This window comes from Danio rerio, chromosome 24 (genome assembly GCF_052040795.2).
Source record: "Danio rerio strain M-AB ecotype USA chromosome 24, GRCz13ab, whole genome shotgun sequence".
In the NCBI taxonomy this organism is placed as follows: Eukaryota; Metazoa; Chordata; class Actinopteri; order Cypriniformes; family Danionidae; genus Danio; species Danio rerio.
In genome coordinates, this window is record NC_141044.1 from 31,117,672 (window position 1) to 31,144,871 (window position 27,200).

The 27,200-nt window shown below is 36.2% G+C and overlaps 1 protein-coding gene and 1 long non-coding RNA gene across 2 annotated transcripts in view; both read right to left on the reverse strand.

Annotated features, from left to right (window-relative positions):
• Nucleotides 1-849: 849 nt before the first annotated feature.
• Nucleotides 850-27,200, reverse strand: part of hs6st1b (heparan sulfate 6-O-sulfotransferase 1b) — a 95,378-nt gene continuing 69,027 nt past the window's right edge. The window contains 1 exon segment of the mRNA NM_001080203.1: nucleotides 850-1,552. Within this exon segment, the coding sequence (NP_001073672.1) occupies nucleotides 850-1,552 (703 nt within the window).
• Nucleotides 11,231-12,130, reverse strand: LOC147838066 (uncharacterized). Its single transcript, XR_015525106.1, has 2 exons — nucleotides 11,566-12,130; nucleotides 11,231-11,521 (listed from the first exon to the last, which is right to left on the reverse strand). It is a non-coding gene; the product is annotated as an uncharacterized LOC147838066 (long non-coding RNA).

A 27,200-nucleotide genomic window follows, 5' to 3' on the forward strand; every position in this document is an offset into this window, starting at 1 on the left:
CCTGTGAGGGATGTCAAGCCCTGACATGTTCAGTGCAAGTTCAATTAACACATTCTACATGTGCGCTCAACTCAACTCGACAGTTAACAGGGGCAAATTATGTGAATGCTTTGTTCATTTAAGGTACGAGATTTACAATGCAAAATGTGGGCATACTGCACTGCACTATGGGTAAAAAGATCACAGCAAATGTGTAAAAACAACACTTACGGTGCATACTGTATAAATTAGCACATGCTAAAATAAAAACTGCATGATGACATTCATTTTTTAGGGGGGGGGGATAAGAAATTACATCTGACTTTCAGGAATGGGCTAATGGCATCTGGGCTTATGGAAACCGGAAAACTGTTTGACATTCAAAGACAAAAGATAAAACACTCATGGAAAAAGGGATTCTTCTGTGTTATATATTAAGATATATATATATAAAATCATACAACACCTGTTAGTAATCATCAACCACTTGCGACTGGCTCAATCGGTTTCACACCAGGATGTAAAAAAGGCAATCTACATATTTTTATATATATTTATATTTATAAAAACAATCTTTTATTTTCATGAAGAGTCCATTGATATTCAGGTTCGTTAATTCCAGTCACTCTATTTGTGAAACAAAACGACAACAAAAAAACTATAATAACTTAATTTCCACCAGAACTTTTGTTTAAAAAAGGCCAAGGAGATCCTGCACTAAGCGAAATGCACAGACTGGTCCCGTAATCCTGACTGAAGGATGGGATGGTGATCTCTCTCATCTGGGAAAGGGTATTCCACTTGGGTCCTTGTATTCCCCTCTCCTCGTTACTGTGTCAGTATTTGGTCTCTCTGGAGAGGGGTAGGTGGTTACCATCCGTTGATGATGTGGTTCATGTAATCCTCGGTTGGCAGGCGTGCCGTGCCCTCTCCCCCAGCTCCGTCCTCTCGGAACGGACTATGGAAAGATGCGTGTCCCCTTAGTAGTCTCTGCTCCCGGCGGTCCAGCATGTGCTTGTACTGGTACCGCTGCTGAAACAGGTCTTTGGCATAATCGTACAGCTTCATGTCCAGATCGTTGAGCTCCTCGATGCGTTGTATCGTATCATTATCAAGATCCACGCCAGCCGCCCGGGTGCTGTTGTATTGCATGAAGGGTCGGATGAACTTGAGGTGGAAGGTGCGCTCGAATAGGTATTGCGTCTTCCGCTGGAACTCCGTCAGGCCATAGAAAGCCATGTCCCGTAGGTTCTTCTTGGCTGATTCAAGCAGCAATTGTGAACGCCTCTTCTCAGGGACTGTAGAAAGGTTGTAGCAGCCCACCAGACTAAGGTCTGCAAGCATACGCACTTGGCGGTTATTGGCTAGGTTGTAGGGGCAGTCCATGAATTGCTGCAAGGTGCACCCTGACCAGTCTGTGCCCTCGTAGCAGGGCGGCAACTCTTCAGGTGTGGGTGTCCGTCCGTCACACATGTGCAAAGACGTCTTCCATGTCGCCCCTCGCTGGACGTGCCTCCATTCACTAAGGTAGCGGGAAACAGGGTCCCTCAGTAGAGTGATGTAGTAGAACTTTCTGTGGGAAAACAAGATAGAGAAACGTCATTAGTCACAACACTGACTAATAATTGACAAGATTTAACATTTAAGCTCTGGCGGATGCTTCTATCCAAACTGATTTTCAGTGTTTTAGCATGCTTTCACTCTTGGTTCGAAGGCCTGTTTGATAGTCCCCCCTCGGAAGGGGTTTATGTTAACATTGTCTTTTTTCCTTATGAACCACTTGCGTCATCAAGCTTCTGTTTTGTGTACAGCTGTTGCTAGGTGACGGCCACAAAAGTAAAGCACCAAAATGGAGACCTACGCATATCATGGTCATTCTGCTTTCACTGAAACTTGTGGTTTTGTTTTCAAAACCAAAATACAGAGAGCCACTTGCATCTATCTGCCACAAAAAAATATTAAAAATGTTCAGAACATCACGCAATGTCTGCAGAAGTCATTTTTGGTGGAGACAAGCAGACATTATCACTGTTTGCACTGGATCAGTCCCGCTTGTCACCAAGGTAGGTGATACACAGACACACACACACACACATGAATGAATGTAATAAAAACTAAACATTTTTGTACCGTTAGCGGTTCACTTCCGTTAATTTTTATGATTGCATTCACATCAGAAGTGAACCATACTAGAGTTCGCAAGAACCATACCACCGATTTTAGGTGGACTCGGGTACGGTTCACAGGTGCACATTTGAGTTCAGAAGACACTGTTTCGCACTAGATCAGAGGTGTCCAAACTCGGTCCACAAGGGTCGGTGTCCTGCTGAGTTTAGCTCCAACTTGCTTCAACACACCTGCCAGGAAGTTTCAATTATACCTAGTAAGAGCTTGATTAGCTGGTTCAGGTGCGTTTGATTAGGGTTGGAGCTAAACTGTCCAGGACACCGGCCCTCCAGGATCGAGTTTGGACTCCTCTGCTCTAAATAAAAGTACCGTACTTTGACATCAGACGAACCCGGGTGCTGACCAAAAGTGCTAGTGTGAAAGTACCCTTGTGAAACAACCCACAAAGGTTGAATCCCTAGGAAATTGAACCCATAAGCAACACAATGCAATCAGTGTAGTGGTGTACAACTGGCGTATCCTACAATTAATACCATTTTGAAAGACGGGCTGTAGCAGGTGTAAACCATGACTCATTAAATGCCTTTTCTCTAGAGTCTTGCCATGGGGCACCAATGTCTTAATCCTTTCCCACCACTTCACATCCTGTATGTTTAGAGTTTCCTTTGATTGATGGAACTTGAAACATGATTCTGGATGCAAAATGGAAAAAAAGGAACTAGGGACATTCCTGGTCTGGATTTGATCAAGGGAACTTAATGTATGAAGAACGAGGACTTATTAGAAATGCACAAAATATTTGGTACACTAGTAGTATTTAAATACGTAAATATTATAACATATGCTAGCAAGACATGGTATGACTGGTCTTATGCCATAGATCTAAAACAGTTGTGAAAGAGTTCATAATAATTGAGAAATAATTGAGAAAACAAAAAAACAGGTATGGCTCAAAATTGTTTCAAGACAGGCTATTCTGAAGTGAATGCAGACAGATGGTGATGAAACCACCTCAAGAGAAGACTTTACAATGCTCACACACTATAGGGACATTTCATGAAAAACACACAAAAGCATCTTTACCAGAACACTTCAAGAATGCATCAGGGACACAAGTCCACTGGGAAAATCAAGTTTCATTTGAACCAAGCAAAGGATTTGTGGAGTGGGAGGAAGACCAAGCGCTGCCAACAAGCTAGCAGCAGGTGGTTTTCAACAGATTAATCACAACCAAACTGATGACAGTAAGATTTTAGCTCTCGGTTACCAATTCAACAAGCTCCAGCTGCACTTCACCCTACATTACCTCCTAACACCCATGTGACTAAATGTGCCAAAGAGACGGATTTCCTCTAAAGTGCCTAAGACCTGGTTATATTGAAAATAACCTGAAATCACATACAAAATCTGAGAAATTCATTCCTGGTGACCCATATGGCACTTCCCAGGGTATTACCGGGTGCTGCCTCTGGCCAAAAGACAGAAATCCTGCCAACACTGTTCTCAAATGCCCTCACCCTGAACATGCTGTGGCCTTACTGACCACATGGTGGCAGTGTGCATTTATTAATCAGCCCATTATAAACCAGATATGGTGCTGTGCACTTCAAAACCTTCCCTGTAATAGTAAGAAGGCACTTTGATCAGATCAGAGTGTGACTTTTTGACTTTTGTTAAGTTTTTCTACCCTTCCTCATATACACTAATAGAATAAATTGATACTTCAGGATCCTCAAATCTCTTTTTGTTCATTCATTGTTCCTTTCTCACTACTGGGTGAGAAAGCTGCAGGCTTATAATCATTAGTGAGCCTGAGAGACACCCGAGATCCCTCTGCAGTGCCAAGGCTTCCCGTTTTAATAACTCTCATGTTTCCACAGCGATTAAACTCTGGGCCCCATCAGCACACACGGCAGTTCCAAATCCCAGCCAATAACTGGCTGCCTGCTCTGTGCAAGGCCGGTCAATACTAATAACACCCACTGAAATAGCAACATTATTAATGAGAACGGACCCAATACTGAGACTTGGGGCACCTCACAAAGTAACTGAGGGTCATATCACCACTTTGGACTGTTGCAGTGTGCAGACTCATAAATTAAGCTATTGAACACACGTCTCTTTTATAAAAGTGTTTCATAATTGAATTAAAGCCCAGTTGAGGCCAGCTTGGGAGGAGAGATTTCAGAATGTGTGTGCAAGGCTGCTTTGGCAAAGTCAACAGGAAGCTTTGGAATCTAGCGCCTGTTGTTTTAAGAATTTGTTGAATCCTCTTGTTCTACAAAACCTCAATGTCAGCAAAAGAACAAATGTGTAAAACAATATCTTTTTTTTTTTTTAAATAAAATAACCCCAGAATAGCCTGATTGAATAACATGATTAATCATGAGGCTGTGTAAAAATACAGACTAGGCCTTGATTTGATGGCTGTCTTTCATGCTTTAAAACAATGAAACTTGAAATGGCATCTTAGAAGCACATTTCTAAAGGCCCGCTTCCACTGAGTGGTACAGCACGGTATGGGCCACATTTATTAGGCTTGCGCTCCTATTGCCAAAAGGGTGCCAATGCTAATTCTCACAAAACATATGCTTTATATGCATACATACTTGTGTATATATGTTCATTACTAACCTTTCTATGAACATGATTTGATTATAACTGCTGATCAATGATAGCCTACTGTAACATCTGCGATTATATAAAATAAATAAATGCAATATATATGAACACATACAGAGCCTTACAATCTCCGATATGTAACCAATAACAGAAAAACTACACACAGCATATATTTAGTCCTTATTTGGGTTCAAAAACAACACGCAACATATAGCCTACAATCAGTGCAAACCTCTCATCTGTATCTTTAATCTTTACCAGCACATGTAACCTCTTGTTAGTATGTTATTCCATCATTCTGAGTTCATAATAGTACAATAGGTGATGATAATAGTGGCAGTTTGTTTATGTTTTAGGTTGCTAAAACAATCATTTGCTCCATTGTTTTTCCGGCTTCTCCTTTGCTTTTTCATGCATCACTCTCACTCTTGACAGTTTATGAAAGGATTGGATGTCAGAAGCACTTCAACAATCAAGCGCCTGTTATTATCATCAGCTCAAGTTCGTTATTCCAAATATAGACATGCGGCGAGCGCATGCAGGAAAGTCAAACCACTTACGCTTTAGACAGCCTTGTAAAAACTACGGGGCACAGGGTTGATTCTGCTCTTCTTGGCTTTGTGGCTGTTCATCAAGATGACGACAAGGTTTGTTAGGCTCCAAATGACTAATTATTTATTATATGTATATATAATTAAAGTGTAATGTCTCGGCTGTGTATTTAAAATTGGCGCTTCCTTTGTTTTCATACTCCTGGCTCCTGTGACCAGTGACATATCTCTGTAAACCAATAACATTCAGCTGCGCGCCTTGCTCTGCCTTTTGGTACCCTTTTGTTGTGCTACAGTAGGTAGCCTTTGAAAATAGTATCCAAAAAGTGGTACAGTACGGATGCTTTTAGGTACCCTTTGACAGTGGAAACAGCCATAAAAGCATACCGAACTATACCACTCAGTGGAAACAGACCATGAATTCACCAATGGGGGTCTGCATTTCTTTTTTCTAAAAGTCATTCTTAGTGAATGCTTTTCCACTGCTGAATACAACATACTTAACAAATACATTAAAACAATCCACGACTTCATTAAAAATCCCATTATTGAGGTTACAACCCTGCTCTCTCCCACTGAGACATGGGAAAGGAAATGTGGCTCTTGAGAGAGACGGATTGAACGGCCCACTGGAGAGTGTGGAGTTCAAGGTCAGAGCTGAAGACAGAGCATGCTAGAAGACTTTTCCTTGGGCTGACAGCTCACAGTGGAGCCGTCACAACTCTCCGTCTGACACGACTCTAGATGCAAATCAGCCTCTCAAATATATGATGACTGCACAAAGACCAGTCACCCATTCTGACAGACCCAGACACAAAACAGCTGTGGGGGCACTTTTTCCTCTTTCAGACCCACGCACACACACAGGATGTGCCAAAAAGGGAAAAAAAAGAAAACGTGAGTTTGCCTCAAGATGCTCTTGTGCCATAGTCATACTCGGTAAGCCATTCGTCTGTAAGTGTTGCGTTCTTGGGATCTTCCACTCCCAGTGGTGCATTTAAACTAGGGAAGTAGAGCATTGCTGCATTATTAATGCAGAACCTTCCTTGATTCTGTCTCAGGGTTCCCTCAACCCACTAGAGCCTACAACACAGGTGTCAAACTCAGTTTCTGGAGGGCCGCAGCTCTGCACAGTTTAGTTCCAACCCTAATTAAACACTCCTGATCAAACTAATTGAGTGCTTTAAGCTTGTTTGATACCTACAGATATGAGTGTTAAAGCAGGGTTGGAACTAAACTGCAGGACTGCAGCCCTCCAGCTATTGAGTTTTACACCCCTGGCCTACAACCTCCATTGGTTTAATGCGCTAATATCCTTGACTATTGCAAAAATAATCATCACGAAATCATGTTTTATATTATTCAATATAATAAGATAATTATTGAATTTTTTTTTAACAAAACATATATTAGGATTTATTTATTTAACCACCTTATTTTAATTTACCAATTTTACTAAGGCAAATAGTTTTAATAGTCAAAAACAAAAATATTTAAGCAAAATATCTCATCTCTTCATAATAAAATAAACATAAGTGTTAAAGAGACACTTAAACTTGATCAATAAAATGTTACAAAGTGTGTGCAATGGTAAATGTAGATCAACATCTGTAAGGTGTCAAATTATGATAATCAAATCTGAGCTTTAAGTAAAGGAACTAACCATCAATATGCAAATACATGCTAAACATTAAACATTTGTAAAGTTGAATTACTATATTACCACCTATGCCAAAATTTTTTAGATGTGGAGCTAGTGGCTGGAATGCACAAGAAAAGAAACCAAAAAGCCACTCTGGTGACATCCTTCCATGTTTTTTTTTTTATTTACAATCTACTCACTGCTGCTATACGGGACTCATTTTCGCATTTGTTGTTATTTTGACCTGAACTGACAAGCGCAGTGTGTGAATTCCTTGACCAGTAACAATGGACTTTGTGCTAAAAAGCACTGCAGTGTTTGGGTGTGCAGTGTTTGTCTTGGGTAACTTGTCTACTGCTAGTGAAATGTATGTATTCTATATTAAGTGTAAAGAAGATTGGTAAGTTGTATTTACATGAATCGCGGTGCACTCGTAACATTCAAAAAAGTAGCCTTCATACTGAATCTTTTTTTTTTTTATCAATATTGAAAATGGGGTTCGGTCAATAAATATCGATACTGATTTTATCGCCCAGCCCTACCATTGACAATCATCTAAACATGACCAGAAGTGGACAGGTAAGGTAAATATTTTCAGATTAATTTTATTTCATCAGGAATGGGTGTGACGGCCGATTTTCAACTCTCTGCTTTTGAGTTTGTGTGTGGACCTGAAAGTCCCTCTTTTTTGTGAGCAAAACCATCAGACTGTGCAGAATGACTCGAGTCTGTCATTGTGGAGATGGTCCACTTGAAAATCTATTATTCTGTAAGAGCTCAATATAAAAAAGTGGACAAAGAAAGGCATCTTTGACAATTCGGTGTACTCACACAAAACTCTCTCTATGCTTCAAATGAAAACACGACCTTTTCTGACCACATGTGGATTGATGAAGAACTGACATATGGATTCCACTGGAATGGGTATTGTTATTTATTGTTATTATTACAATAAATATGTCATTAAGTATGTGATCATTTAAATTCTGAGGTATTTTTTTTTAAATGCACACACTAGTCATTCAGAAGGATGACCCTTTTGATTGGATGCTTGGGGGTGATCTTTCTTTCACAACAAAACACAAGGTATCCAGCTCAATCACACATCTCAATTTCATCACATCTCTGTTCCCTTGTGGCCAAATGCCATACGATTTGTTGAGACCATACGAACTGTTACAAAACCATTACAAAACAATCACTTAGCTGGTCCACACCCATACATTGGCACTTACATTATTATTAAAGAGCATTAAAAAAGTATTTGGTTATTAATCTAGCTTTGCGTAAAACAAATATTTTGGTTTTACAACATATTGCTTATGATGCAAGTCACTGAGGAATAAGTTGTCAGCAAAATGTCAATGAAACAATTTTTAACACAGTTCTTTTAAATAGAAAGTGGTCCACATTTACATCAGTGTGTTAATTATTCTACATTGAATGAAACTACAAAGAAAAGCCACAAGAAAAAAAAACACTGCTTAACTCGTCTGGACTGAGTCAGACTTGTAAAAAAAAAAAGGGATTGTGCTTTGTTTCCTCAAACCATAAGCTTTCATGTGTGGTGTGAAACAGGCCTCAGGTGAAAAAGCAACTGTAAGATGCAGAAACAGCAAGCTATTTACATCTGGCACTAACCCCCTTTATGCAAACACAGCATTTTTAGGCAATGTCAGTGACCTTTTTTTTATTATTAGTATTTAAGATTTTTTATTTTTTTTGGCCTTTTTTCCCTTTATTAAATAGGACAGTATTGAGACAGGAAGCGAAGTGGGAGAGAGAGGGAGGGGGTGGTAGTGCCGGAAAATGTCCTCGAGCTGGGATTTGAACTCGGGACGCCCTGACGTGCTACTGCAGCATATGTCGGCCTGCTAACCACTAGGCTATTGTGCAGACAAGTGACTATTTTTAATATTGTTTAGTGCTCTGCTCACTTCAGTTTGGATTTGCTTGGCTCGGTTTGCATGCCCACTAGGGCTGCTCGATTATGGGAAAATCATAATAACGATTATTTTGGTCATAATTGTAATCACGATTATTCAAAACGATTATTAGTTGAAGTCAAAATTTTGTTTATATATAAATATTTCCCAAATGATGTTTAACAGAGGAATTTTTTTACAGTATTTCCTGTAATATTTTTTCTTCTAGAGAAAGGCTTATTTGTTTTATTTCAGCAAGAATAAAAGCAGGTTTAAATAATTTGAAACCTATTTTAATAGCTCAAAATTATTAGCCCCTTTAAGCAACATATATTTTTGATTGTCTGCAGAAGAAACTACTGTTATACAATGACTTTCCCAAATACACTAATTAAGCCTTTGTCACTTTAAGCTGAATACTAGTATCTTAAAAAATATCTAGTAAAATATAATGTACTGTCATCATAGCAAAGATGAAAGAAATCAGTTATTAAAAATGAGTTATTAAATCTGATATGTTTAAACTGTGCTTTAAGCATCTTCACTGTAAGGAAAAAAAACTTTAGCTACAAAAGTTCTTCAGTCAAGAGCAGTGGGGGATTCTCTCCTTTTGTTGTTTGATTAATAATAAAAACAGTCGGCATCAGGAATATTGTGTCTCGTTAAGAATAGTGTGGCTCTGATATATGGTTTTTCTTTCACGTCTTTTGATTCTCAACCTGTTTATTACACAAATAATGGTTAATATGGATAATCACTAAACAACGCACTCTGACACAAATGTGCATGTATTTGAACATTAAAAGTGCTCACATTAAGTTGCACATGCTGTTGTTTCGCGCTTTTAAAAATATCAATGATGTGCATCCCGTGCTGCAGACGCTACTATACAGTACATGCTTTCAGTCATTTTCACTTGAAACTGAGCTCTGCAGAGCAACAAATGTGTACAACTAGAAAGTGAGCGGTACATGATGGAATAATCGTTTATCTCGATTAATGTTTTTTCACAACTGTTAGAAGCCAAAATCGAAATCGAAACCGAAATCGCATTTTCGAATAATTGCAGTTTAGTACCACTTAACACTTTTAGTGGGATTATTGACATACTGTAAATATTGCCATTATTGTCGCCTCTTCTGCTGTAACTTCCTGAATTTTTTTTTCATTCAGGGTTGTCCCATCCAGCTCATCAGCTCCTCGGATACCACGAGAGAACATCTGGACTGCTTGTGCTGATCACAATGATAACCTTTCAGGTGTCTTTTTCTTTCAGTGAGATGAAATAGTTTAGTCATAGGAACCAACAATGCAGCAGTGGCAGCTGCAGACTTATTAAATATAGCAAATTTGGTGTCTCATGTGAAAAATCCAATAACACAGGTGGTGATGATTTTCAAATTGGTGATCAGAAATGGGTATATATCACATTTTGATAATGATACAGCTCACTTGCAATCTCATTTGAGGTGGTACTAAAAATATGCAGAGGAAAAGTGCCCAAAAGTGAACCATATCAAACCGAACCACGCCATAGTATGCAGTGGAAAAGTGCCAGTAGTGAAGTCATGAGGGGTGTTCAGGGGTCATCAGGAATGTTCAACACTAACCCTACAAGTAGTCTGTGTGGGTCCTAATGCTACAGAAGTGTGTCAGGGACACTACTGTAAAAAAAAAAAAAAACACTGTCCTTCAGATGACATATCCAGACTTTCTTTGGTAATTTTCCCAGATACTTCGTATAAAGAGGGTAGAGGTACAACCAAGGTGTTCTAGATAAATTCTCTGTATGCCCTAATCAACCATGCGCTCAGAAAGGGCAGTTAACAGTTTGTGATATGTGAAATACTGTAAGAATCTGAAAATCATAAAAATTTAATTAGAGCGGGGATTTTATGAAAGCATAAGCCACTGAAAAGTTCAAAGTATGTAATGTTTTTCATTTTCATGATGCCAATTTATTTAGTCTTTTTCATGTTGGCTGTGTTTGGTTTTGTTGTATTTTTTGATTTTGTGTTTTGTTTACTTTGGTCGTTTTTGGTTTCACATGGTTTAAATGTTTTGTTTGTTTGATATCTTGCTTGTTTTTGATGATTTGTTTGTTTTTTCTTGCTGTATTTTGTTTGGATGTTTTGTTTATTATTGTTGTGGTGCTGATTTCATTTCATCTTTATTTTTAATTTGGTTGTTTTTGGTTTTGTTGTATTTTTTGATTTTGGCTTTTGTTTACTTCAGTTGTTTTTTATTTTACTTGATTAAATATCTTGTTTGTTTTTGTTGCGTTGTTTGTTCAGTCTTGCTTTTTTTTTGGATATTTTGTTTATCATTATTGCTTATTTCATCTTTATTTTTCATTTTGGTTGTTTTTATTGTGTTTGGATTAGTTTTTTTTGTTTCGTTTTTTTTTTTTTTTACTTTGTTTTGTTTTCACTTGTATTTAATATTTTGTTTGCTAAATATCTTGATTCTCTGTATTTTCTTGGTTGATTTAGATATTTTGTTGTCTTTTTCTCATTTTATTGGTGGCTTCATTTGTTTTCATTTTCTTTGAGGTTTTGGTTTTATTTGGTCGAGATTTTTCTTGCCATTTTCATCAGTTGTTTGTGGTGCTACTCACATTTTTTCATAAGAACCCAGTTCTTTCCTCATTTATCCTCTTTTTTTCCACTCTCTCTCTACACACACACACACACACACACACACACACACACACACACACACACACACACACACACACACACACATCCATGGGCACACACACAAGCATCTTTATCCATGTCTCTTCCTCCCACATCCCAGGACTACAGAATCGCCACTCTCTTGTTAGTCACGCTCCCTCAGCTGTTAGGACTAGCGTGCAGCAGAGAGTGCCAAGAATAAGGTGGAATTTGCATTCATCCCAGTGAAAGCAGTTGTGGCGCCTTTGATAGTCAGAGAAATCTAGTTGAAATCCCTCACCTCACTCGTACTTTAACGGCTTCGATGCTGTCAAGGGTAAAATTTCCACCTACTGCTCATCTCTGCTCTTTAGGCAGAACGCTGCCTCCGCTCACATTTGAATATTACAGAGGCATGGGGAGACCCTTTTTCCTTTTCTACTTTTTGGTCTATTTACATTCACACAGTCCAAACGGCTTGTTTTCCTAAGTGATGTATCCATCTAGGTTTTTCATGGCCCATTCCGATTGCCATTTTTATCTTTTTTTTTAGAAGCCAATAAGCCAATTCTGATGGGCCAAGTTAGAACCAAAAAAAGTGTATATAAACAAGACTCTATATATATATATATATATATATATATATATATATATATATATATATATATATATATATATATATATATATATATATATATATATATATATATATATATATATATATATATATATATATATATATATATATATATATATATATATATATATATATATATATATTATTAAGTTTCACCCACACAAATATTACAATTTTCTTGGTATCATACATATTCAATGTGTTTTTTGTGTGAAGAAAATACCACAAATGGATCCAGAGATGGAATGGAGAATCTCTTGGAAATGTGGTTAATAAGTCAGACAGGATGTGTCGACCCCCTGCAGGATTTACCTGGGGTCTCGTAAACCAGCTATCTTAAACCTGCACAGGTGTTTCGCTTCAGAGCGAGTGATAAATAATACGTTAAGATGCTAGCAGGCGGAAAGACTCCTGGCAGGTTTAAGATCTGCCAAATGTGCAGGGATAGAGCCAGCACTAAACCAACACACTGAAGGAACCCTGCGTGACCTCTCGGGTGTCATTAAAAAGCTGTCATGATGTGAATTGTGACGGGTATCATGGGGACATGAGTAGCCTGAAGATTGTGTGTGCATTGTGGAAAGCAGAGAACTAGGTGTGTTATTTTAAAACTCAAGAATACGTTGTTGTTGTTGCTGTTGTTTCACACTCCTAAACTCCTAATGCAGTAATTTACAATGTTTAACAAAGTGTTAAGACATTAACAGGCTTCCAAAGGGAAAAAACTGTCTAAAACTGTGAGATAGCAGACAGACAATAGATTTTGTTTGTAATTTTAAAAAGCAGTGAATTGTGAAAAATATATTGGAAATGGCCGATGAAAGGAAGACCTCTGGGTGGACAGACAGCAGTAATACAGTGGCTCAGACAGGGGAGAGGCTTTAATAAAGCTAGAGCTTATTGTTGTATGCCGTTCTTCATGTTTATGTATGATTGACGATCCAGAAGGGAATAACGCAGGACCGTAGACTAGAGAGAATGAATGTAGGATTTAAGAAATTATTTTCATAATATGATGCCCTTCAGAAAGAGTACAGGATGACCTGGCCTTTAACCTCAGGAATTATTTACTCCTTGCTGATGTGGTATAGGGATGGTGAAGAAATGCTTTTTTCTTTCAGGTTGTCAGATCTTCTGTGAAATAAATACTAAGTAATAATAATGATAATAAAAAAGAAAGCTAGCCTGCCAGTTTTTTAGGGTGTCGTTATATTGTTTTAGGGCTGCATGACATTGTAAAAAAAATGACATTGCAATATATTGTTTTTTGCAATATTATTGGGAGCATTTTGTGGGGGAGTGCAACTGCATAAAATGCACAAAACTATAAAATATACAGTGCTCAGCATAATTGAGTACAGCCCATTTTGAAAATGAACATGTGTATCCATTTCTCAGTGAATATAGGCAATGTATTTTGGTGCATTTAAACAAAACTGATTTATTAAACAGATATATTCATTAAAATAATATTTTAGTCACCAAACATAAATAGGAATTGAATTAAATTCAAGTAAAATATTGCAAAAATGACAAACTTCATAATTTCAACACTTTTTTTTTTTTTTTTTGCTTCTTTAGATTTTTTCTTTTTAAAATTTGTATTTAATATTTTTCTATAACATAAATTTGGGTGTACTATTATTTTTTTTTGACCGTTATCTTAAGTTGCTTTGTTAGATAAGCTCCATGTTTGGCTTCAGTACTGACTAATCTACTGTATACGGACAAATATAATATTGAATATCTTTCTATTAAAAATATGTATCTAAAAAATTGATTTGTGAAGAATGTACTTATATATACTGGGAACTGTATATACAAAATAAAATGAATTACAGCGCAGGTAAAAAGAATCAAACAAAGATAAGAATGAAATAAACAGCGCTTTATGGTTTACACTGGAGTCTAACAATACTGATGTACAGAAATTCAATAAATGTAGAATAACAATGTAGCATTCATACATAGTTAAACACAATTAATCTGTTGAAGTGGAAAACTTTTTAATTTCATGTCTAAATTGGCTTGAGATCCTGCGATGTAACTATTGCGATATCAATGCTTGAACTATATATTATGCAGTCCTATATTGTATATATACATTTGCTTTTACCCTACTAGGCATTAAATGAGAAAAAAATAAATAAACAAATGAAGAGTTTAGATGCAAAAACCTCTAAATGGAGTTCAATATTTTCTGCTACAACTAGCATTTTTTGTGTAGGTTCAGTAATATTATTTTTATGGCAAATAATAAGTCATTTTCTGGTCTTTAAAGTGAAATAACACCACATAAACAAAGAAGGCTGAGAAAAAAATGTTTTATTTTGATGGAAATTTTAAATGGCACTTGCATCATCTGAACTCTTCAAATGATTCTTTAGTTTATTTCCTTCTCCAAAAATTAAATAATATATTGTGCAGTCCTATATTGAGTATATACATCATGCTTTTATCTTACTCAGCATTCAATAAGAAAATAAAATAAACAAATATTTCAGTGGCTTATTTCCTTCTCTATCTGGGGTCATCACTGCAAAACCATTGATTAACAGCCAATTTTAAAAATACTACTACAAAAAAAAAACTTGAAGCAAAAACAACCATGAAAAACTAAATAAAATAAATAAAAAGAGCAACAACAAAAAAACACTAAGTAAACAAAAACAACAAATTAAAAAATCACTAAAGAAGAACAAAACATCATAACAAACTAATACAAAAACCACAAAGAAAACAATACAGCTTAACAATCAAAACCTAAACCACAAGAAACCTAAACAAACCCGAAACCACAAAGAAAACAAAACAACAAGACAAACTGAAACCAAAAAAACACCTAGAACACCTAACATCAAAACCATGAAAAAACATGAAGGGCCAGAATAACCAGGAAAGAATCTAAACCAGACAAAACGACCAAGAAAACAAAACCCTTAACACAAACAAAACTGCTAAACCACAGAGAATCCCTCAAACAAAGAAATACATCTTTATACTACTACAACAAAAACTACTTCTCTTATTAAAATAATCTAAAGCCATTATTTTATTAGGTTTCACTTGGAAACAACAGAATAACAACATTTAATACAAAAACATCTTATTTTATTATTATTTTAATTTCATAAATACACAATGGAATTGCACAAACATGACAAACTGTCCAAGAAGCCAAATAATAATAGCGTGTGAGAGAGAAAAATTAAGACCTCCACCCACGTCAGTCTCTACAAACACAATAAAAGAGTTTCTCCACCAGGACCTCAGCAGTTCTGATCCAATTATCAGAAGGAATGTGAGGAATGTTCATGACGAAGAGCCCCTGAAAGGCCCGAGGGGGAGATTCCTGCATTTACCTTCACTTACTCTCACCGCAAATCCATCACAACACACGATTCATTCCCTACTGCTGGAAAAAAAAAACACAATCTCACATTTTCACTTTTTCCTTATGATACTTTGCGCAAATTATGTGAGCAAATTCTGATAACTGCAAACAATGAATGAAATGTTCTTAAAAGCTGGGTACAATCATTCTCTCTTCATAGTTAACCATCCAAGATTAAAAGTCATGAAAAATTTGCTTCACCAGACCACAAATAAACCCAAAACCCAGTTATGCTGAATAAGACAGCACTGAATGAAAAGAGAAATATAATCTGGGGGATCAGTGAACTCAGAGCTTTGGCCACAGATATGCTTGTGACTATAAACACTTATTGATTAAGCACTAATGCTGGGTTCACACCACTTTGTATGTAAACTATTTACCTAATTGCGCATTTGGTGTAAATGCAGAATTCACACCAGAACCGTAACATTATTGTTTTCATTGAGTGATAAAAATGAAGCTTAAGGAATGCCGTTGGCCATGTATTTGGCCATGTATTTTTGGCCATGTAAACGCTATGCTCACCTGTACTGTAAAAAATATCTGCTAATTAACAGTTTCTGTAATTTTCTGTATGTGTTTTTCTTTTGTTTACAGCTGTGAATTGCATTATTTGACCTTGATCTGTGCTCTGTTAACATTTGCTTTTGGAAGTTCAACTCTACAGTTTAACAACGTGACTTTTATTGACATTTTAGTAGCTGAATGAGCAATATCACACGATTAGCAGTGCGACATGGCTATATATCTGCACTGGTGGGAGGCAATATCATATATATCATCATATGTATGATATTGCCTGTTGTGTTTATACAACAGTTTGATGACATAATCGTCTATATAAAAAAAGAAAATCAAACACAGAAGGGGGTCACACACCAGATGCACCACTCAGGGTCATATAAGATCGCTCCACGCAGCTCCATGCATTTTAGAATTCTAAACATAGATTATATTTAGTGTACACACACCGGCGGTGCAAGTCAGCTGCTGTCTGCGGCGCCCAGCCACGACTCAATACACTGTCCATATTTCTGCCATGCCACAGACAGACATCTGAATAGTTTCATTTTAAATAGCATGCTAATGTGCGCGATACTTTCAACTGTCATGTGCATGCCGTGTCGCATCCGGTGTGTAATGCCCTAGATAGTCTAAAAATCCTTTTGTAAGAGGAACTACTTTCTTCCACCACACATTCACATTTGCAACTAATCTCAGTACAGCAAAAAACAATGCTAATTCACCAACATCACTTTAGAGCTAGTATTTGAATGATTCTCTAGCGTAATGTCTAAAGTGATGACAAAACAGGAGATTTTGCTCACATTTTAAGATTATAAGGTTGAACGGCATGAAATACCATCAGTCTACACAGATTTCCCAGTATTTCTCTGTTGCAATTGAGAAATCACAATAAACCCGAAAAAGCCAAAGCAAAGCAAACATTACCAGATAACTGTTGTGTTTGTGATAAGGAAAACAGCTAAACATCTTCTTTCCTTCTTTTTACTGAACTAGTCCACATTAACGAAAACAGTACACTGATCAGAAACAAACTGATGGCCAACCAAAAAGTAAATTAGGGTTATACAAAAAGTGGCTAACAAAATACATGCATTCCTGATATAGGAGTCTCATCTCACACTCAATACACAACAAATACTATGGTATAAATACAGCACTGCAACATACAAAAGAGAGAGATCGACTTAGAATGCCTCTCACCAATTTTATAATGTTTAATTAGCTGTAGTTTGAAAACACGCCAATCATTTCTTCTCTAAAGGCTTATTATGTGGTCTCTCTCGCCATCTTGTGGATGGACAACATCAACGGTCTTTGCTCTGCTCGATGACAGGCTGATGGATGCAGACGCGCTGTCTCTCAGAAATTTAAAATATTTGAAATAGGCACTATCCTTATAAATAAACTCCATAGATGCAATCTAAACAACTACATTGTCATCTAAAAAGCCTCAGAAAGTACATTATGTTGTCAAACAGTTGCAAACTGTAATGAGTTTACTGTACTGGCAGTTTATTACAAGGTTTTTGTACTGTATTATACAACACCAAGCAAGACAATATATAATTTTAAACTATTAAAAATGTCAATAAAACTTCTCAAGGTTAAAAGTTGTTGGGGAAAAAATTAAAATAAATTCAAAAGCATGAATTCGGGGATGAATAAAAAATAAAAACTGAAAAATATCACAAAACAAGGACAACTGCTATTCTAACTCAGGTTTCATTTTATATATGGACAATATGTAGCACTGCCTTAGAATTTAAATTGATTTATATCAGTTATTTTGAATGCAAGTTTCCCAAACTGTGTAACACAGCAGTCATGTGGGGAAAAAAGCTGTGGAATTTCTTACTATACAGAGTCCAGACTAAAATCAAATCATGTTCATTAGTAAAGGCTGGGGTGCTCCGATTTAAAATGATTTCTGTTTTGTATTTTTAAAACAGGGTGTCTGTTGTAGTATTTAATATGTGGCTTAACACATTTACAACTCCTCCACAAGCACTGGAATAACATGATCTATTAAATTCGAGACAATTTTAATGTAAACAGCCTAGGCTAAAATCAAATACTTTTCTCTGCTCTGCTTTCTCTGTCTGTTTAACAAACTAATCTCATTTCTGTCTCTTTCACCTTTTAGAACAAATGTGTCTGTTGTTGTAGTGTTGGATTGTGGGGTTAACAAGGTTATAGTTTAAACAGTGAGTGTCTCTGGAATGTGTTTAACCTCAGGCATGTTTAAAGCGCTGGTCCCCCAGACAGACAGAGGAAGCTTAGAGAGAGAGAAACACAGAAGCGGTTTGGAAGCGGAAGACAGAGGTCTTTGTTCTGGTCCATCTCAAACATTCCCTCTCACTTTCAGTTTGTCTGCTTTTATTGCATGATAAATAAAGCTATATTTGTGCTGGAGGTTAGCTGCAGGCAATAAAATTAATTGCTGCAATATGTTTATGAAAATAAATATGACAAAAAATAAATTAATCAAAATATGGTCTCTAATTTTAAGTACTTTGAGATTGGGTGAGTAGGTAAAGAATGTGATAAAATCTGTTTGATTTGGGATAAAGAACAAATAAAATAAAAACATGTCTATTATACATAATATAAAATAATACTATATATAAAAAAATTTGAGACAATAATATTGTATAATATTAAACAAACATTAAAAAATATTTTTTACAAGCACTTATTTTTTAACTGCACTTTTTTTAAAAATCAAAGAACTAGCAATCATAGTAAATCAACAGTTAAATCTAACAAAATCAAAAACCTCTTAGATAAAAAATATACAATACATTTCAAACATGAATAAGATAGAAGCAATAAATATATAGGATTATATAAATAAATATATAAATATATAGGAGTTTCACAGACTAAAGCCCCGGTCAGATCACACAAATTTGTCACGATTTCCTTGAAGTAGGGTGTAATAGGAATGGTTCATGACAATCGATACCATATCTCCAATGCTTCACGACACCATTGCTGAAAGTCTAGCATGTTCAATTCTTTCCCTGTTTTTCACAACGAGTTTTGTCACTGGGCAATAGGAGCACATAATTTATATCCATGGGTGCTGCATATTTACGTATGGATGGGTCACAGGTAGATAAGATCAATCATTGGTATACAAACTTTAACTTCTTTTTCTAAAATATTAAGGTGTAAGCAAATTTAATCTGACAGACTGGCACAACTATGCAGACATCTCCATTCTCACAGGTTTCTGAGTTCTCTCATCCTTCCAACGTGATTATTATTTTAATGTTTATATGTAATGTGTTTTGGTGTTGAAGCATGTAGCGGACTTGTTTTTGAAGCACTTCACCTCAAATGTTATTTGTTACTCTTATTTATCTAGTAGATAACTGACGAGCAAAAAAAAAAAAAACAATTAAGATACAAATTATACCAAACAAAATAATAAATAATAATAATAATAATAATAATAATAATAATAATAATTTTCCAAGTAAAATTTACTAATTGTATTATTGTTTAAACCCCAACCACTACTCAACTGTGCGGGCGGATGATTTGTTTAGCTCTGTGTTAAATAAGGATGTAATTAATGCTTCACTGTAATTGTTGTATCACAAACCTCTGTCATATATTTGCTAATTATTTAACATGTCATTATTTTAAAGATTATGTTATGAGCATCTGATTTTTCCTTTGTGCTGATGTGCTTTAATTTTCTCAGTCTCAGCGAGTTCAGGTGAGGGAGTGTTTAATAAGCAACTCTGACGGGAAAATGTACATTTAGATTGCAAAAAATACCTAAATACCTAAAGTTTGATCCTATAAATATAAAGAAAATATTCGTAACGAATGCCCTTAAATGATGTAGCCTTGTTGTCAGCAAACATCAGTGTTTATTGAGATTGAAATAAGATTAAAAAAATGAAATTGAGATGAGAAATATTGTTAACGCTCGACGTAGACGTCATGGGAGGACTGATAGTAAAGGAACATGTAGTCTGGCACATTTGGTACCCACAAGAAGTCAAGATTTAGTCAAGACAAAATCGCATTATCTGACATAATGACTTTCAGAACTGACAATAAAAAGCATGTGATCTGACTGGGGCTTAATCTTAAACTTAATCCCAGATCTGCACTGACAAGATATCAGTATTTTTGTTGTCTGAAGATTTTTCATAACGCATACATAAAAAAATAACTTAAATATACTTATTGAACTATAATTCTGTCTGTAAAACCAAGCCACTTAATATAGCAAGATTTGAACAAAGCAAATGCTAGGCAAAAAAGGTCCTAGAGACAAAATATTAATAAAAATAAAATCAATAATGATGAAAATGAATAAAATGTATAAAAGCAAAAACAAAGGAAGCATTGAATTAAATAAGAAATCAAAAGTAAATATGTTTGGGAATAGACCAGATCCAGAGTTGGTTCTGCAGTCTCTTTCTAATCTCCACCGCTGAACTGTTTTTGCTCTCCTGTCTTCAGCTTCTCCAACCAACCCCTGCCTTCATCCTATTGGCCTTCTAATTAGGTTGCTATGGCGACACACAGACAGGTGTGCTCACAGTCACTGGCAGCGTTTTTTCCCTCCACTTGTTTTTTGAAAACTACTGAGGCGCGAAGCAGATGCTGTTTCTCTTTCTGCTCTCCTTCATTTCTCTCTCTCTCTCTCCGGCTCTCCTTTCAGGCGGTTTGGAACGAGGCCAGGGGCTTTTCCCCCATTTTACCCACTAATGAACATCACTGCTGGTGTTGCACCTACATACCTCCAGGCCAAACGCTCTTTTCATTGTGCTCGACTTTGTTGTACAATGTTGTGGACTGGGATATGTGTATTTATTTGCTGAAAAATAAATGCACGGTGCATTGTGGTACTGTTGATGCTAATTGCAACATATGAGCAATTCCACGCAAATGTCAACCTTGCCATTATTAATTTTTTTTTAACAAAATAGCTAAATCCTTTCTAGGTTGTTTGTGTAGGCTTGTATTTTAGTACAATAAAATATTGAAATGTCTCTTTTCAAACTCAAACAGTTCAAAGTGCCAATTTCACACCCATAAAGAGGTTTTTTTGTCATGAATGCAAAAATGTTTAAAAAAATGTAACAAATATTTATTTATAAATACACTAGAAAGTATGTTGTACTGTAATCTATAATCAATCTCATTTTTCCAGGTCAATTTTTTCAATGACTTCCCCTACCGTGTGTGGAGTCATGTGACTTATTCCTGAATAATACTTATTATATAACAATGTAATAAACACAACTTATTATATTATTATGATATTCTACTTCTGCCAAGGGCACAAGTGCAGTCCTGCGCAGCCTTCGCATACCAGCGCATCACTCAAAAAACTGTACTTGTATGTCACCACGATGCGTAGCGCAAGCTTTGTGATTGGTCGGTTTGGTAGCGGTGATGAGGGTGGGTGGCACAGAGAGCCGTGTTTTAATTTCAGCTCAGTGTTGGTGTTCAATAAAAAATCTTAGATAGTAGATAATGTGTTTCCTTCAATTATTTTAAAATTAAGTAATGCACCCTTCATTCAAAAATCTCTCACTTGTAACATGTGAGCTTATTTACTGTACAAAACTTGTCACTGTGAACTGTCACTTGAACTGTGAGGGCAAAAACATTTAATAAATAAATAATCGTTCATTTAAATGTTCAATTAATCAAGATTTTGATTTTAGGCCAAATCGCCCAGCCCTACTCTAAATTAATTTCTAAACATATTTTTTGGTCACATCCATAATGCATGTTTATTTCCCCCTTATTTGAAATATAAAACGCGTATACAGATTGATATTTCTGATTCCTTAACTCTGTGGTTAACTGTTTTGGAAAATATAAACAGCTGTTTCAATATACCATTCGATACACTTTCTCTGTGAATTTATGTTTCAAGTTTTTACTGCAATTGTCACATCTGTGATGCTGGAATTGTTCATATGCTGTGTTTTTATTTGTGAAACAGCTAGGATTTACAGGGCAAAAAAATCTAAATTTTACATATTTATTATAATGAATTACACAATTTACATTTACATGGACACCGGTAATCAAATTATTTGCCTTAAACTGAATAAGAAAATAGTATGATTAAGGCGTTTACATGAGTTGCTTTTTGAATGTTCCTTTGATGATCCAGTTTTACATGTTACAACAGATAAATCGATTAACGTCTATGCTTCAACACGCTATCCACGTTTCCACCAAAGTTTCATGTAATTTCGGGTGTTTTATTTTTTGACTTTAACTGTAGTTTGACACAGTTTCACTTTCATTCAGGAACATTTCATGCATGCCCCCATAACAAACGAGGTATTGGAATAGAGTATGAACTGCTGGAAGAGTGTTGTTTTAATGGAATTTGATACCGCACGCTGTAAGAAAAACAAAACTCGCAAAAAAATTCACAATTTGTGTCTGTGGTTCTTCACTGACTTGGTAGGTGCAGGTGTGTGTATAAACTATCCTGTCACAAAATGCAGAGAAAATACTACACAATGGTAATAGTTTGAATGCGGTGTTTACATGTCTGTACTGCACTTCAATAATACAGCTAAATTAGACATACTCCATGTCTTAATTCAATTTCTGTTTAGTTTGAATATGACTTCAGTTGGATTAAGGTAATCAAAAAATTGCTGTTTACATGGTAGACTCTTAATTAACCGTCTGAAAATACATTCCTTTCCCCCCACTAGATGTTTTTCTCATTTAAGATTTATTTGTACATTGATGTACTTTACTGTATATGTTACACATTATCTGTTATCCTGAGATAACAACCTCTAAATAACACATGCTCATCCAGGAACTTCAAATCCCCTTGACAGTAACTGAATATGTTAAAATCCAAAAACTTACATCCATAAGCATATGTGTTTGCTTGTCTGTTTTTGATGGTTTGGCTCCATCTTATGAATGAATAATACAGCAAGTCAGTGTATGCTTTGATTCAGCTAGTTTTGTTTGCTGTCAGCATTGCGTTTTTGACTTTTGCGCCATCTTGTGACTGAATAATTTGCAGGTTAATGTATACTACATCAGCTGTTTTTGTTTCTATCAGCTTTGCATTTAATTAAACAATTAATGAACTATTATGACTCAGAACAATGTTTTGTGCCTAATTATAATGTTTTGGGGCAAGTAGCCATGTAATAAGCTGGATAAAGTACATCCAGGAAGGTTGTTTTCACAGAATAGAGCTATTCAGACTCATCAACAGCCCTCCACTACACGTTGGGTTACCATCAAGCCTATCGGGCTTGATTCTGCAATAACAACCTCCTCAATGTACTTTATCCCTAACATAACCTTGGAATGTAATGATTGACCAATTAGTATCACTCAAGTATCATTCAAGTACAAGTCAATCAGTAAAAACGTATCACATTTGCACTACCTAGTGTGAAATTGAACTTGTTGCGTGCGTAATATTGCTTAACTTTATCATATGATACAAATATAATACAAAACTCAGACGGGACATTTTTGCCACAGTATTCTGAATTTTAAAGAATATAACTGGATTATCCATGATGCAATGTGTTGTTATTCTCCATAACATTAATCCCAAATCACCTGTATAAAATGTAATACGACTTGCACAGGTGGGTACATAAATAGCATTAAACAGTTTAACACAATATTTTTATCCAAAACCGATTAATCAAATTAACACATTAAATGCACAGCCCTAATTTTAACTAACAGTACAGGAGAGCTGTAATAAAACAAAAAGCGGCTTATTTATCCCTCCTAGCTGCCTCTAAACAAAGACAACAAGCACAGAAGGCAGGCATGACGCAAACTGGCACAGTTTGAAGTTAATAAGTGTTTTTGACCTCTTCAGGAACCTGTCGCACATGAGATACTCCTGGATAATTGCAGAGACAATTTTCTCTCTGTGCAATGAAGATCGTGCTAATGGAGACATTTGTGGATTCTTTGAACACATCTGTCATTTTAAAGCACCGAGAGTATCTTTATCAGGGGGACGACTGAGAGAAATCAGCAGAGACATAACAAAGAAAAAAAATGAAGCTTTGGCCTTGTTATAATGCATTGAGGGTCCTTGGTAGGAGGTGAAGCAGAGCCCTTCATATGCCTGTAGGTTGATGAAAGAAGAGGGGCCTTGGAGAGGCTTCAGGGCCAGTTGTCCATCTCCTACACTTGAACTGATACACAAACAAACGCACACATGGACACATTCACACACACACACACACACATAGTGCATAATGCGTAGACTAAACAAAAGGTGATGAAGGAAGGAAGGAAGGAAGGAAGGAAGGAAGGAAGGAAGGAAAAATTGAGAGTGAAAAAATAAAAAGAAAAGAAGCAAGGAAGAAAGAAAAAAATAAAGAAAGGAAAAAGGGAGGAACGAGGGAAGAAAAGAAGGATAGAAGGAAGGTAAAGACAAATATAAAGGAAGGAAGGAAGGAAGGAAGGAAGGAAGGAAGGAAGAAAGGTAGAAAGAAAAAAATATATAGGAATGAAGAAAGCAAGATGAGAAAGAAAGAAAGAAAGAAAGAAAGAAAGAAAGAAAGAAAGAAAGAAAGAAAGAAAGAAAGAAAGAAAGAAGGTAGGAAAAAATGTAATGACAAATAAAAAGGAAAGAAGGTCGGAAGAAAGAATGAAGGAAGGAAGGAAGGAAGGAAGGAAGGAAGGAAAGAAGAAAGAAAGGAAAAAAATTTAAATATAAATATAAAGGAAGGAAGTAAGGTAGGAAGGAAGAAACAATAGAAGGGAGGAAGGTAGAAAGAAAGAAAGAAAGAAAGAAAGAAAGAAAGAAAGAAAGAAAGAAAGAAAGAAAGAAAGAAAGGTAGAAAGGAAAGAAAAAAGAAAGGAAGAAAAAAATTAAATACAAATATAAAGGAAGTATGGTTGGAAGAAAGAAGCAATAGAGGGAGGAAGGTAGAAAGTTAAACAAAGAAAGAAAGAAAGAAAGAGAGAGAGAGAGAGAGAGAGAGAGAGAGAGAGAGAGAGAGAGAGAGAGAGAGAGATAGAGAGAGAGAGAGAGAAAGAGAGAGAGAGAGAAAGAAAGAAAGTTAAAGACAAAAGGTAGGTAGGAAGGAAGGAAGGAAGGTAGAAAGAAAAAAATATAGGAATGAAGAAAGAAAGCAAGAAGAAAAAGAAAGAAAGAAAGAAAGAAAGAAAGAAAGAAAGAAAGAAACAAAGAAAGAAAGAAACACACATAAGCAAGTGAAGAAACAACACCTAAAAGGGAATATGATATTGTCTGATTCACAAACAAATGTTTTCTGTGATTCAGTTCTTTTCAATAAACAAGTCAGATTCTCTCACTTAAAATGCTTTTTTGTCAATCTGATCATAAGCAGTCGACACTGAATACAGGTGGAAAATGATAATGCATTAAATCCAAAAGTTTCCCTGCAAACCTTCATACAGCTAAATGCTTCAAGTTCAAGTCAACCACAACCCAGATTAACACAAAGAGTCACGGGTGTTCAAACCACTGATCAATAAATGAACTTCTTCTGCATCTGTTTACTCTAGCAGAACAAATACCTATTAATCAGTCATGTGGTCACTGATCCCCCATGCTGCCCGACTGACTGATCTCACACTGAAGCGGTCGATCTACATGAATACGGCCCTTATTGACCAATGCAGATCAGTCTGAGAGAGCAGACAGTGTGTGACCGGCTGATACACACTGCTACACCTTCATATCTCATTAATATTTAAACCTGGCAACCAAACATGTTTGCCTTTAATGCTTTTCTCTACCAAATTAAATAAAGTGTTACATCCGCTGTTTTATCTAACAAACAAAACATCTCACGCATTTAAACAGAATATTGTTTGTCAAAGAGATGAAGCTAATCCCAAAAATGTATTTACTCTTGTAATGAGGTCACATCGCTCTTGGTACATGAACGGCTTCAATGTGTAAGAGTGAAATGTTTGCATCGGGTATGGATTCTGCAACTTAGTTTCAGGAAACTTTCAACTGCAAACTAAACAACTGCATCCAATGTTACGCTTGAATCATGAAACAAACAATTCATTTGAGTCATCTGAATCAGTCAGACTGATCTGAATGATTCAGTTGTTTACCAGTCTACACTGATTCAAAAACTCTCCCTCATTCGAATGATTCTTCAATGAATCGAAGAAATAATGAAACGATGAAAATAGATGAACAGAACATGCAATAAAAGCTATATTTTCAAAAGGAGTTTTAGTCATAAACATCTGAGAAATTTCTATTTCAGAAATGTCGCGGCTGAACAACAGCATAAACTACTATGACAATGATCACCTCAGGTACAGATTATGTGCTTTATTATTTATTTTCTTTTCGGCTTAGTCCCTTTATCAATCAGGAGTCACCAACTCCAGCAATTTACATCAGATCTCGAAAATAAAATAACTAGCAAACATATACACTTAATTGCCACTTTATTAGGTACACCTGTCTAAATGCTCATTAATGCAGATTTCTAATTAGCCAATCACATGGCAGCAACTCAATGCATTTCGGCCTGTAGACATGGTCAAGACAATCTGCTGCAGTTCAAATCGAACATCAAAATGGGAAGAAAGGTGATTTAAGTGACTTTGAACATGCATGGCTGTTGGGGCCAGATGGGCTACTGCAGCAGAAGACCACATTAAGTGCCACTCCTGTCAGCTAAGAACAGGAAACACAGGCTCATCGAGATTGGACTATAGAACATTGGAAAATAATTCGGATCTGTGACATTCGGATGGTAGGGTCACAGTTTGGTGCAACAACATGAGAGCATGGATCTATTCTGCCTTGTTATGCTACAAGGGCTACCGGAAGAGCAGTTCCAGCAATCAGGTAAGACAAAAACAGAATCCCAAAAATTAAGTGAACGAGTTTCGTAACATGGTTAGAACGCGGTGAAATCCGAAAACGCTTTTGTAAACTGTTGCTCGGGTTTAGGGAAGCGAGCGGACGGGCGGGTCAATCGGTAAAATTGGTTGGGTTTAGGGAAGGAGGAGGGCGGGTCAGCCGATTGGCTGCATCATGGATGTGCAGCGGGCAAATCTGCACCAACTGTGTGATTGTATCATGTCGATATGGACCAAAAACTCAGAGGAATATTTACAGTACCTTGCTGAAT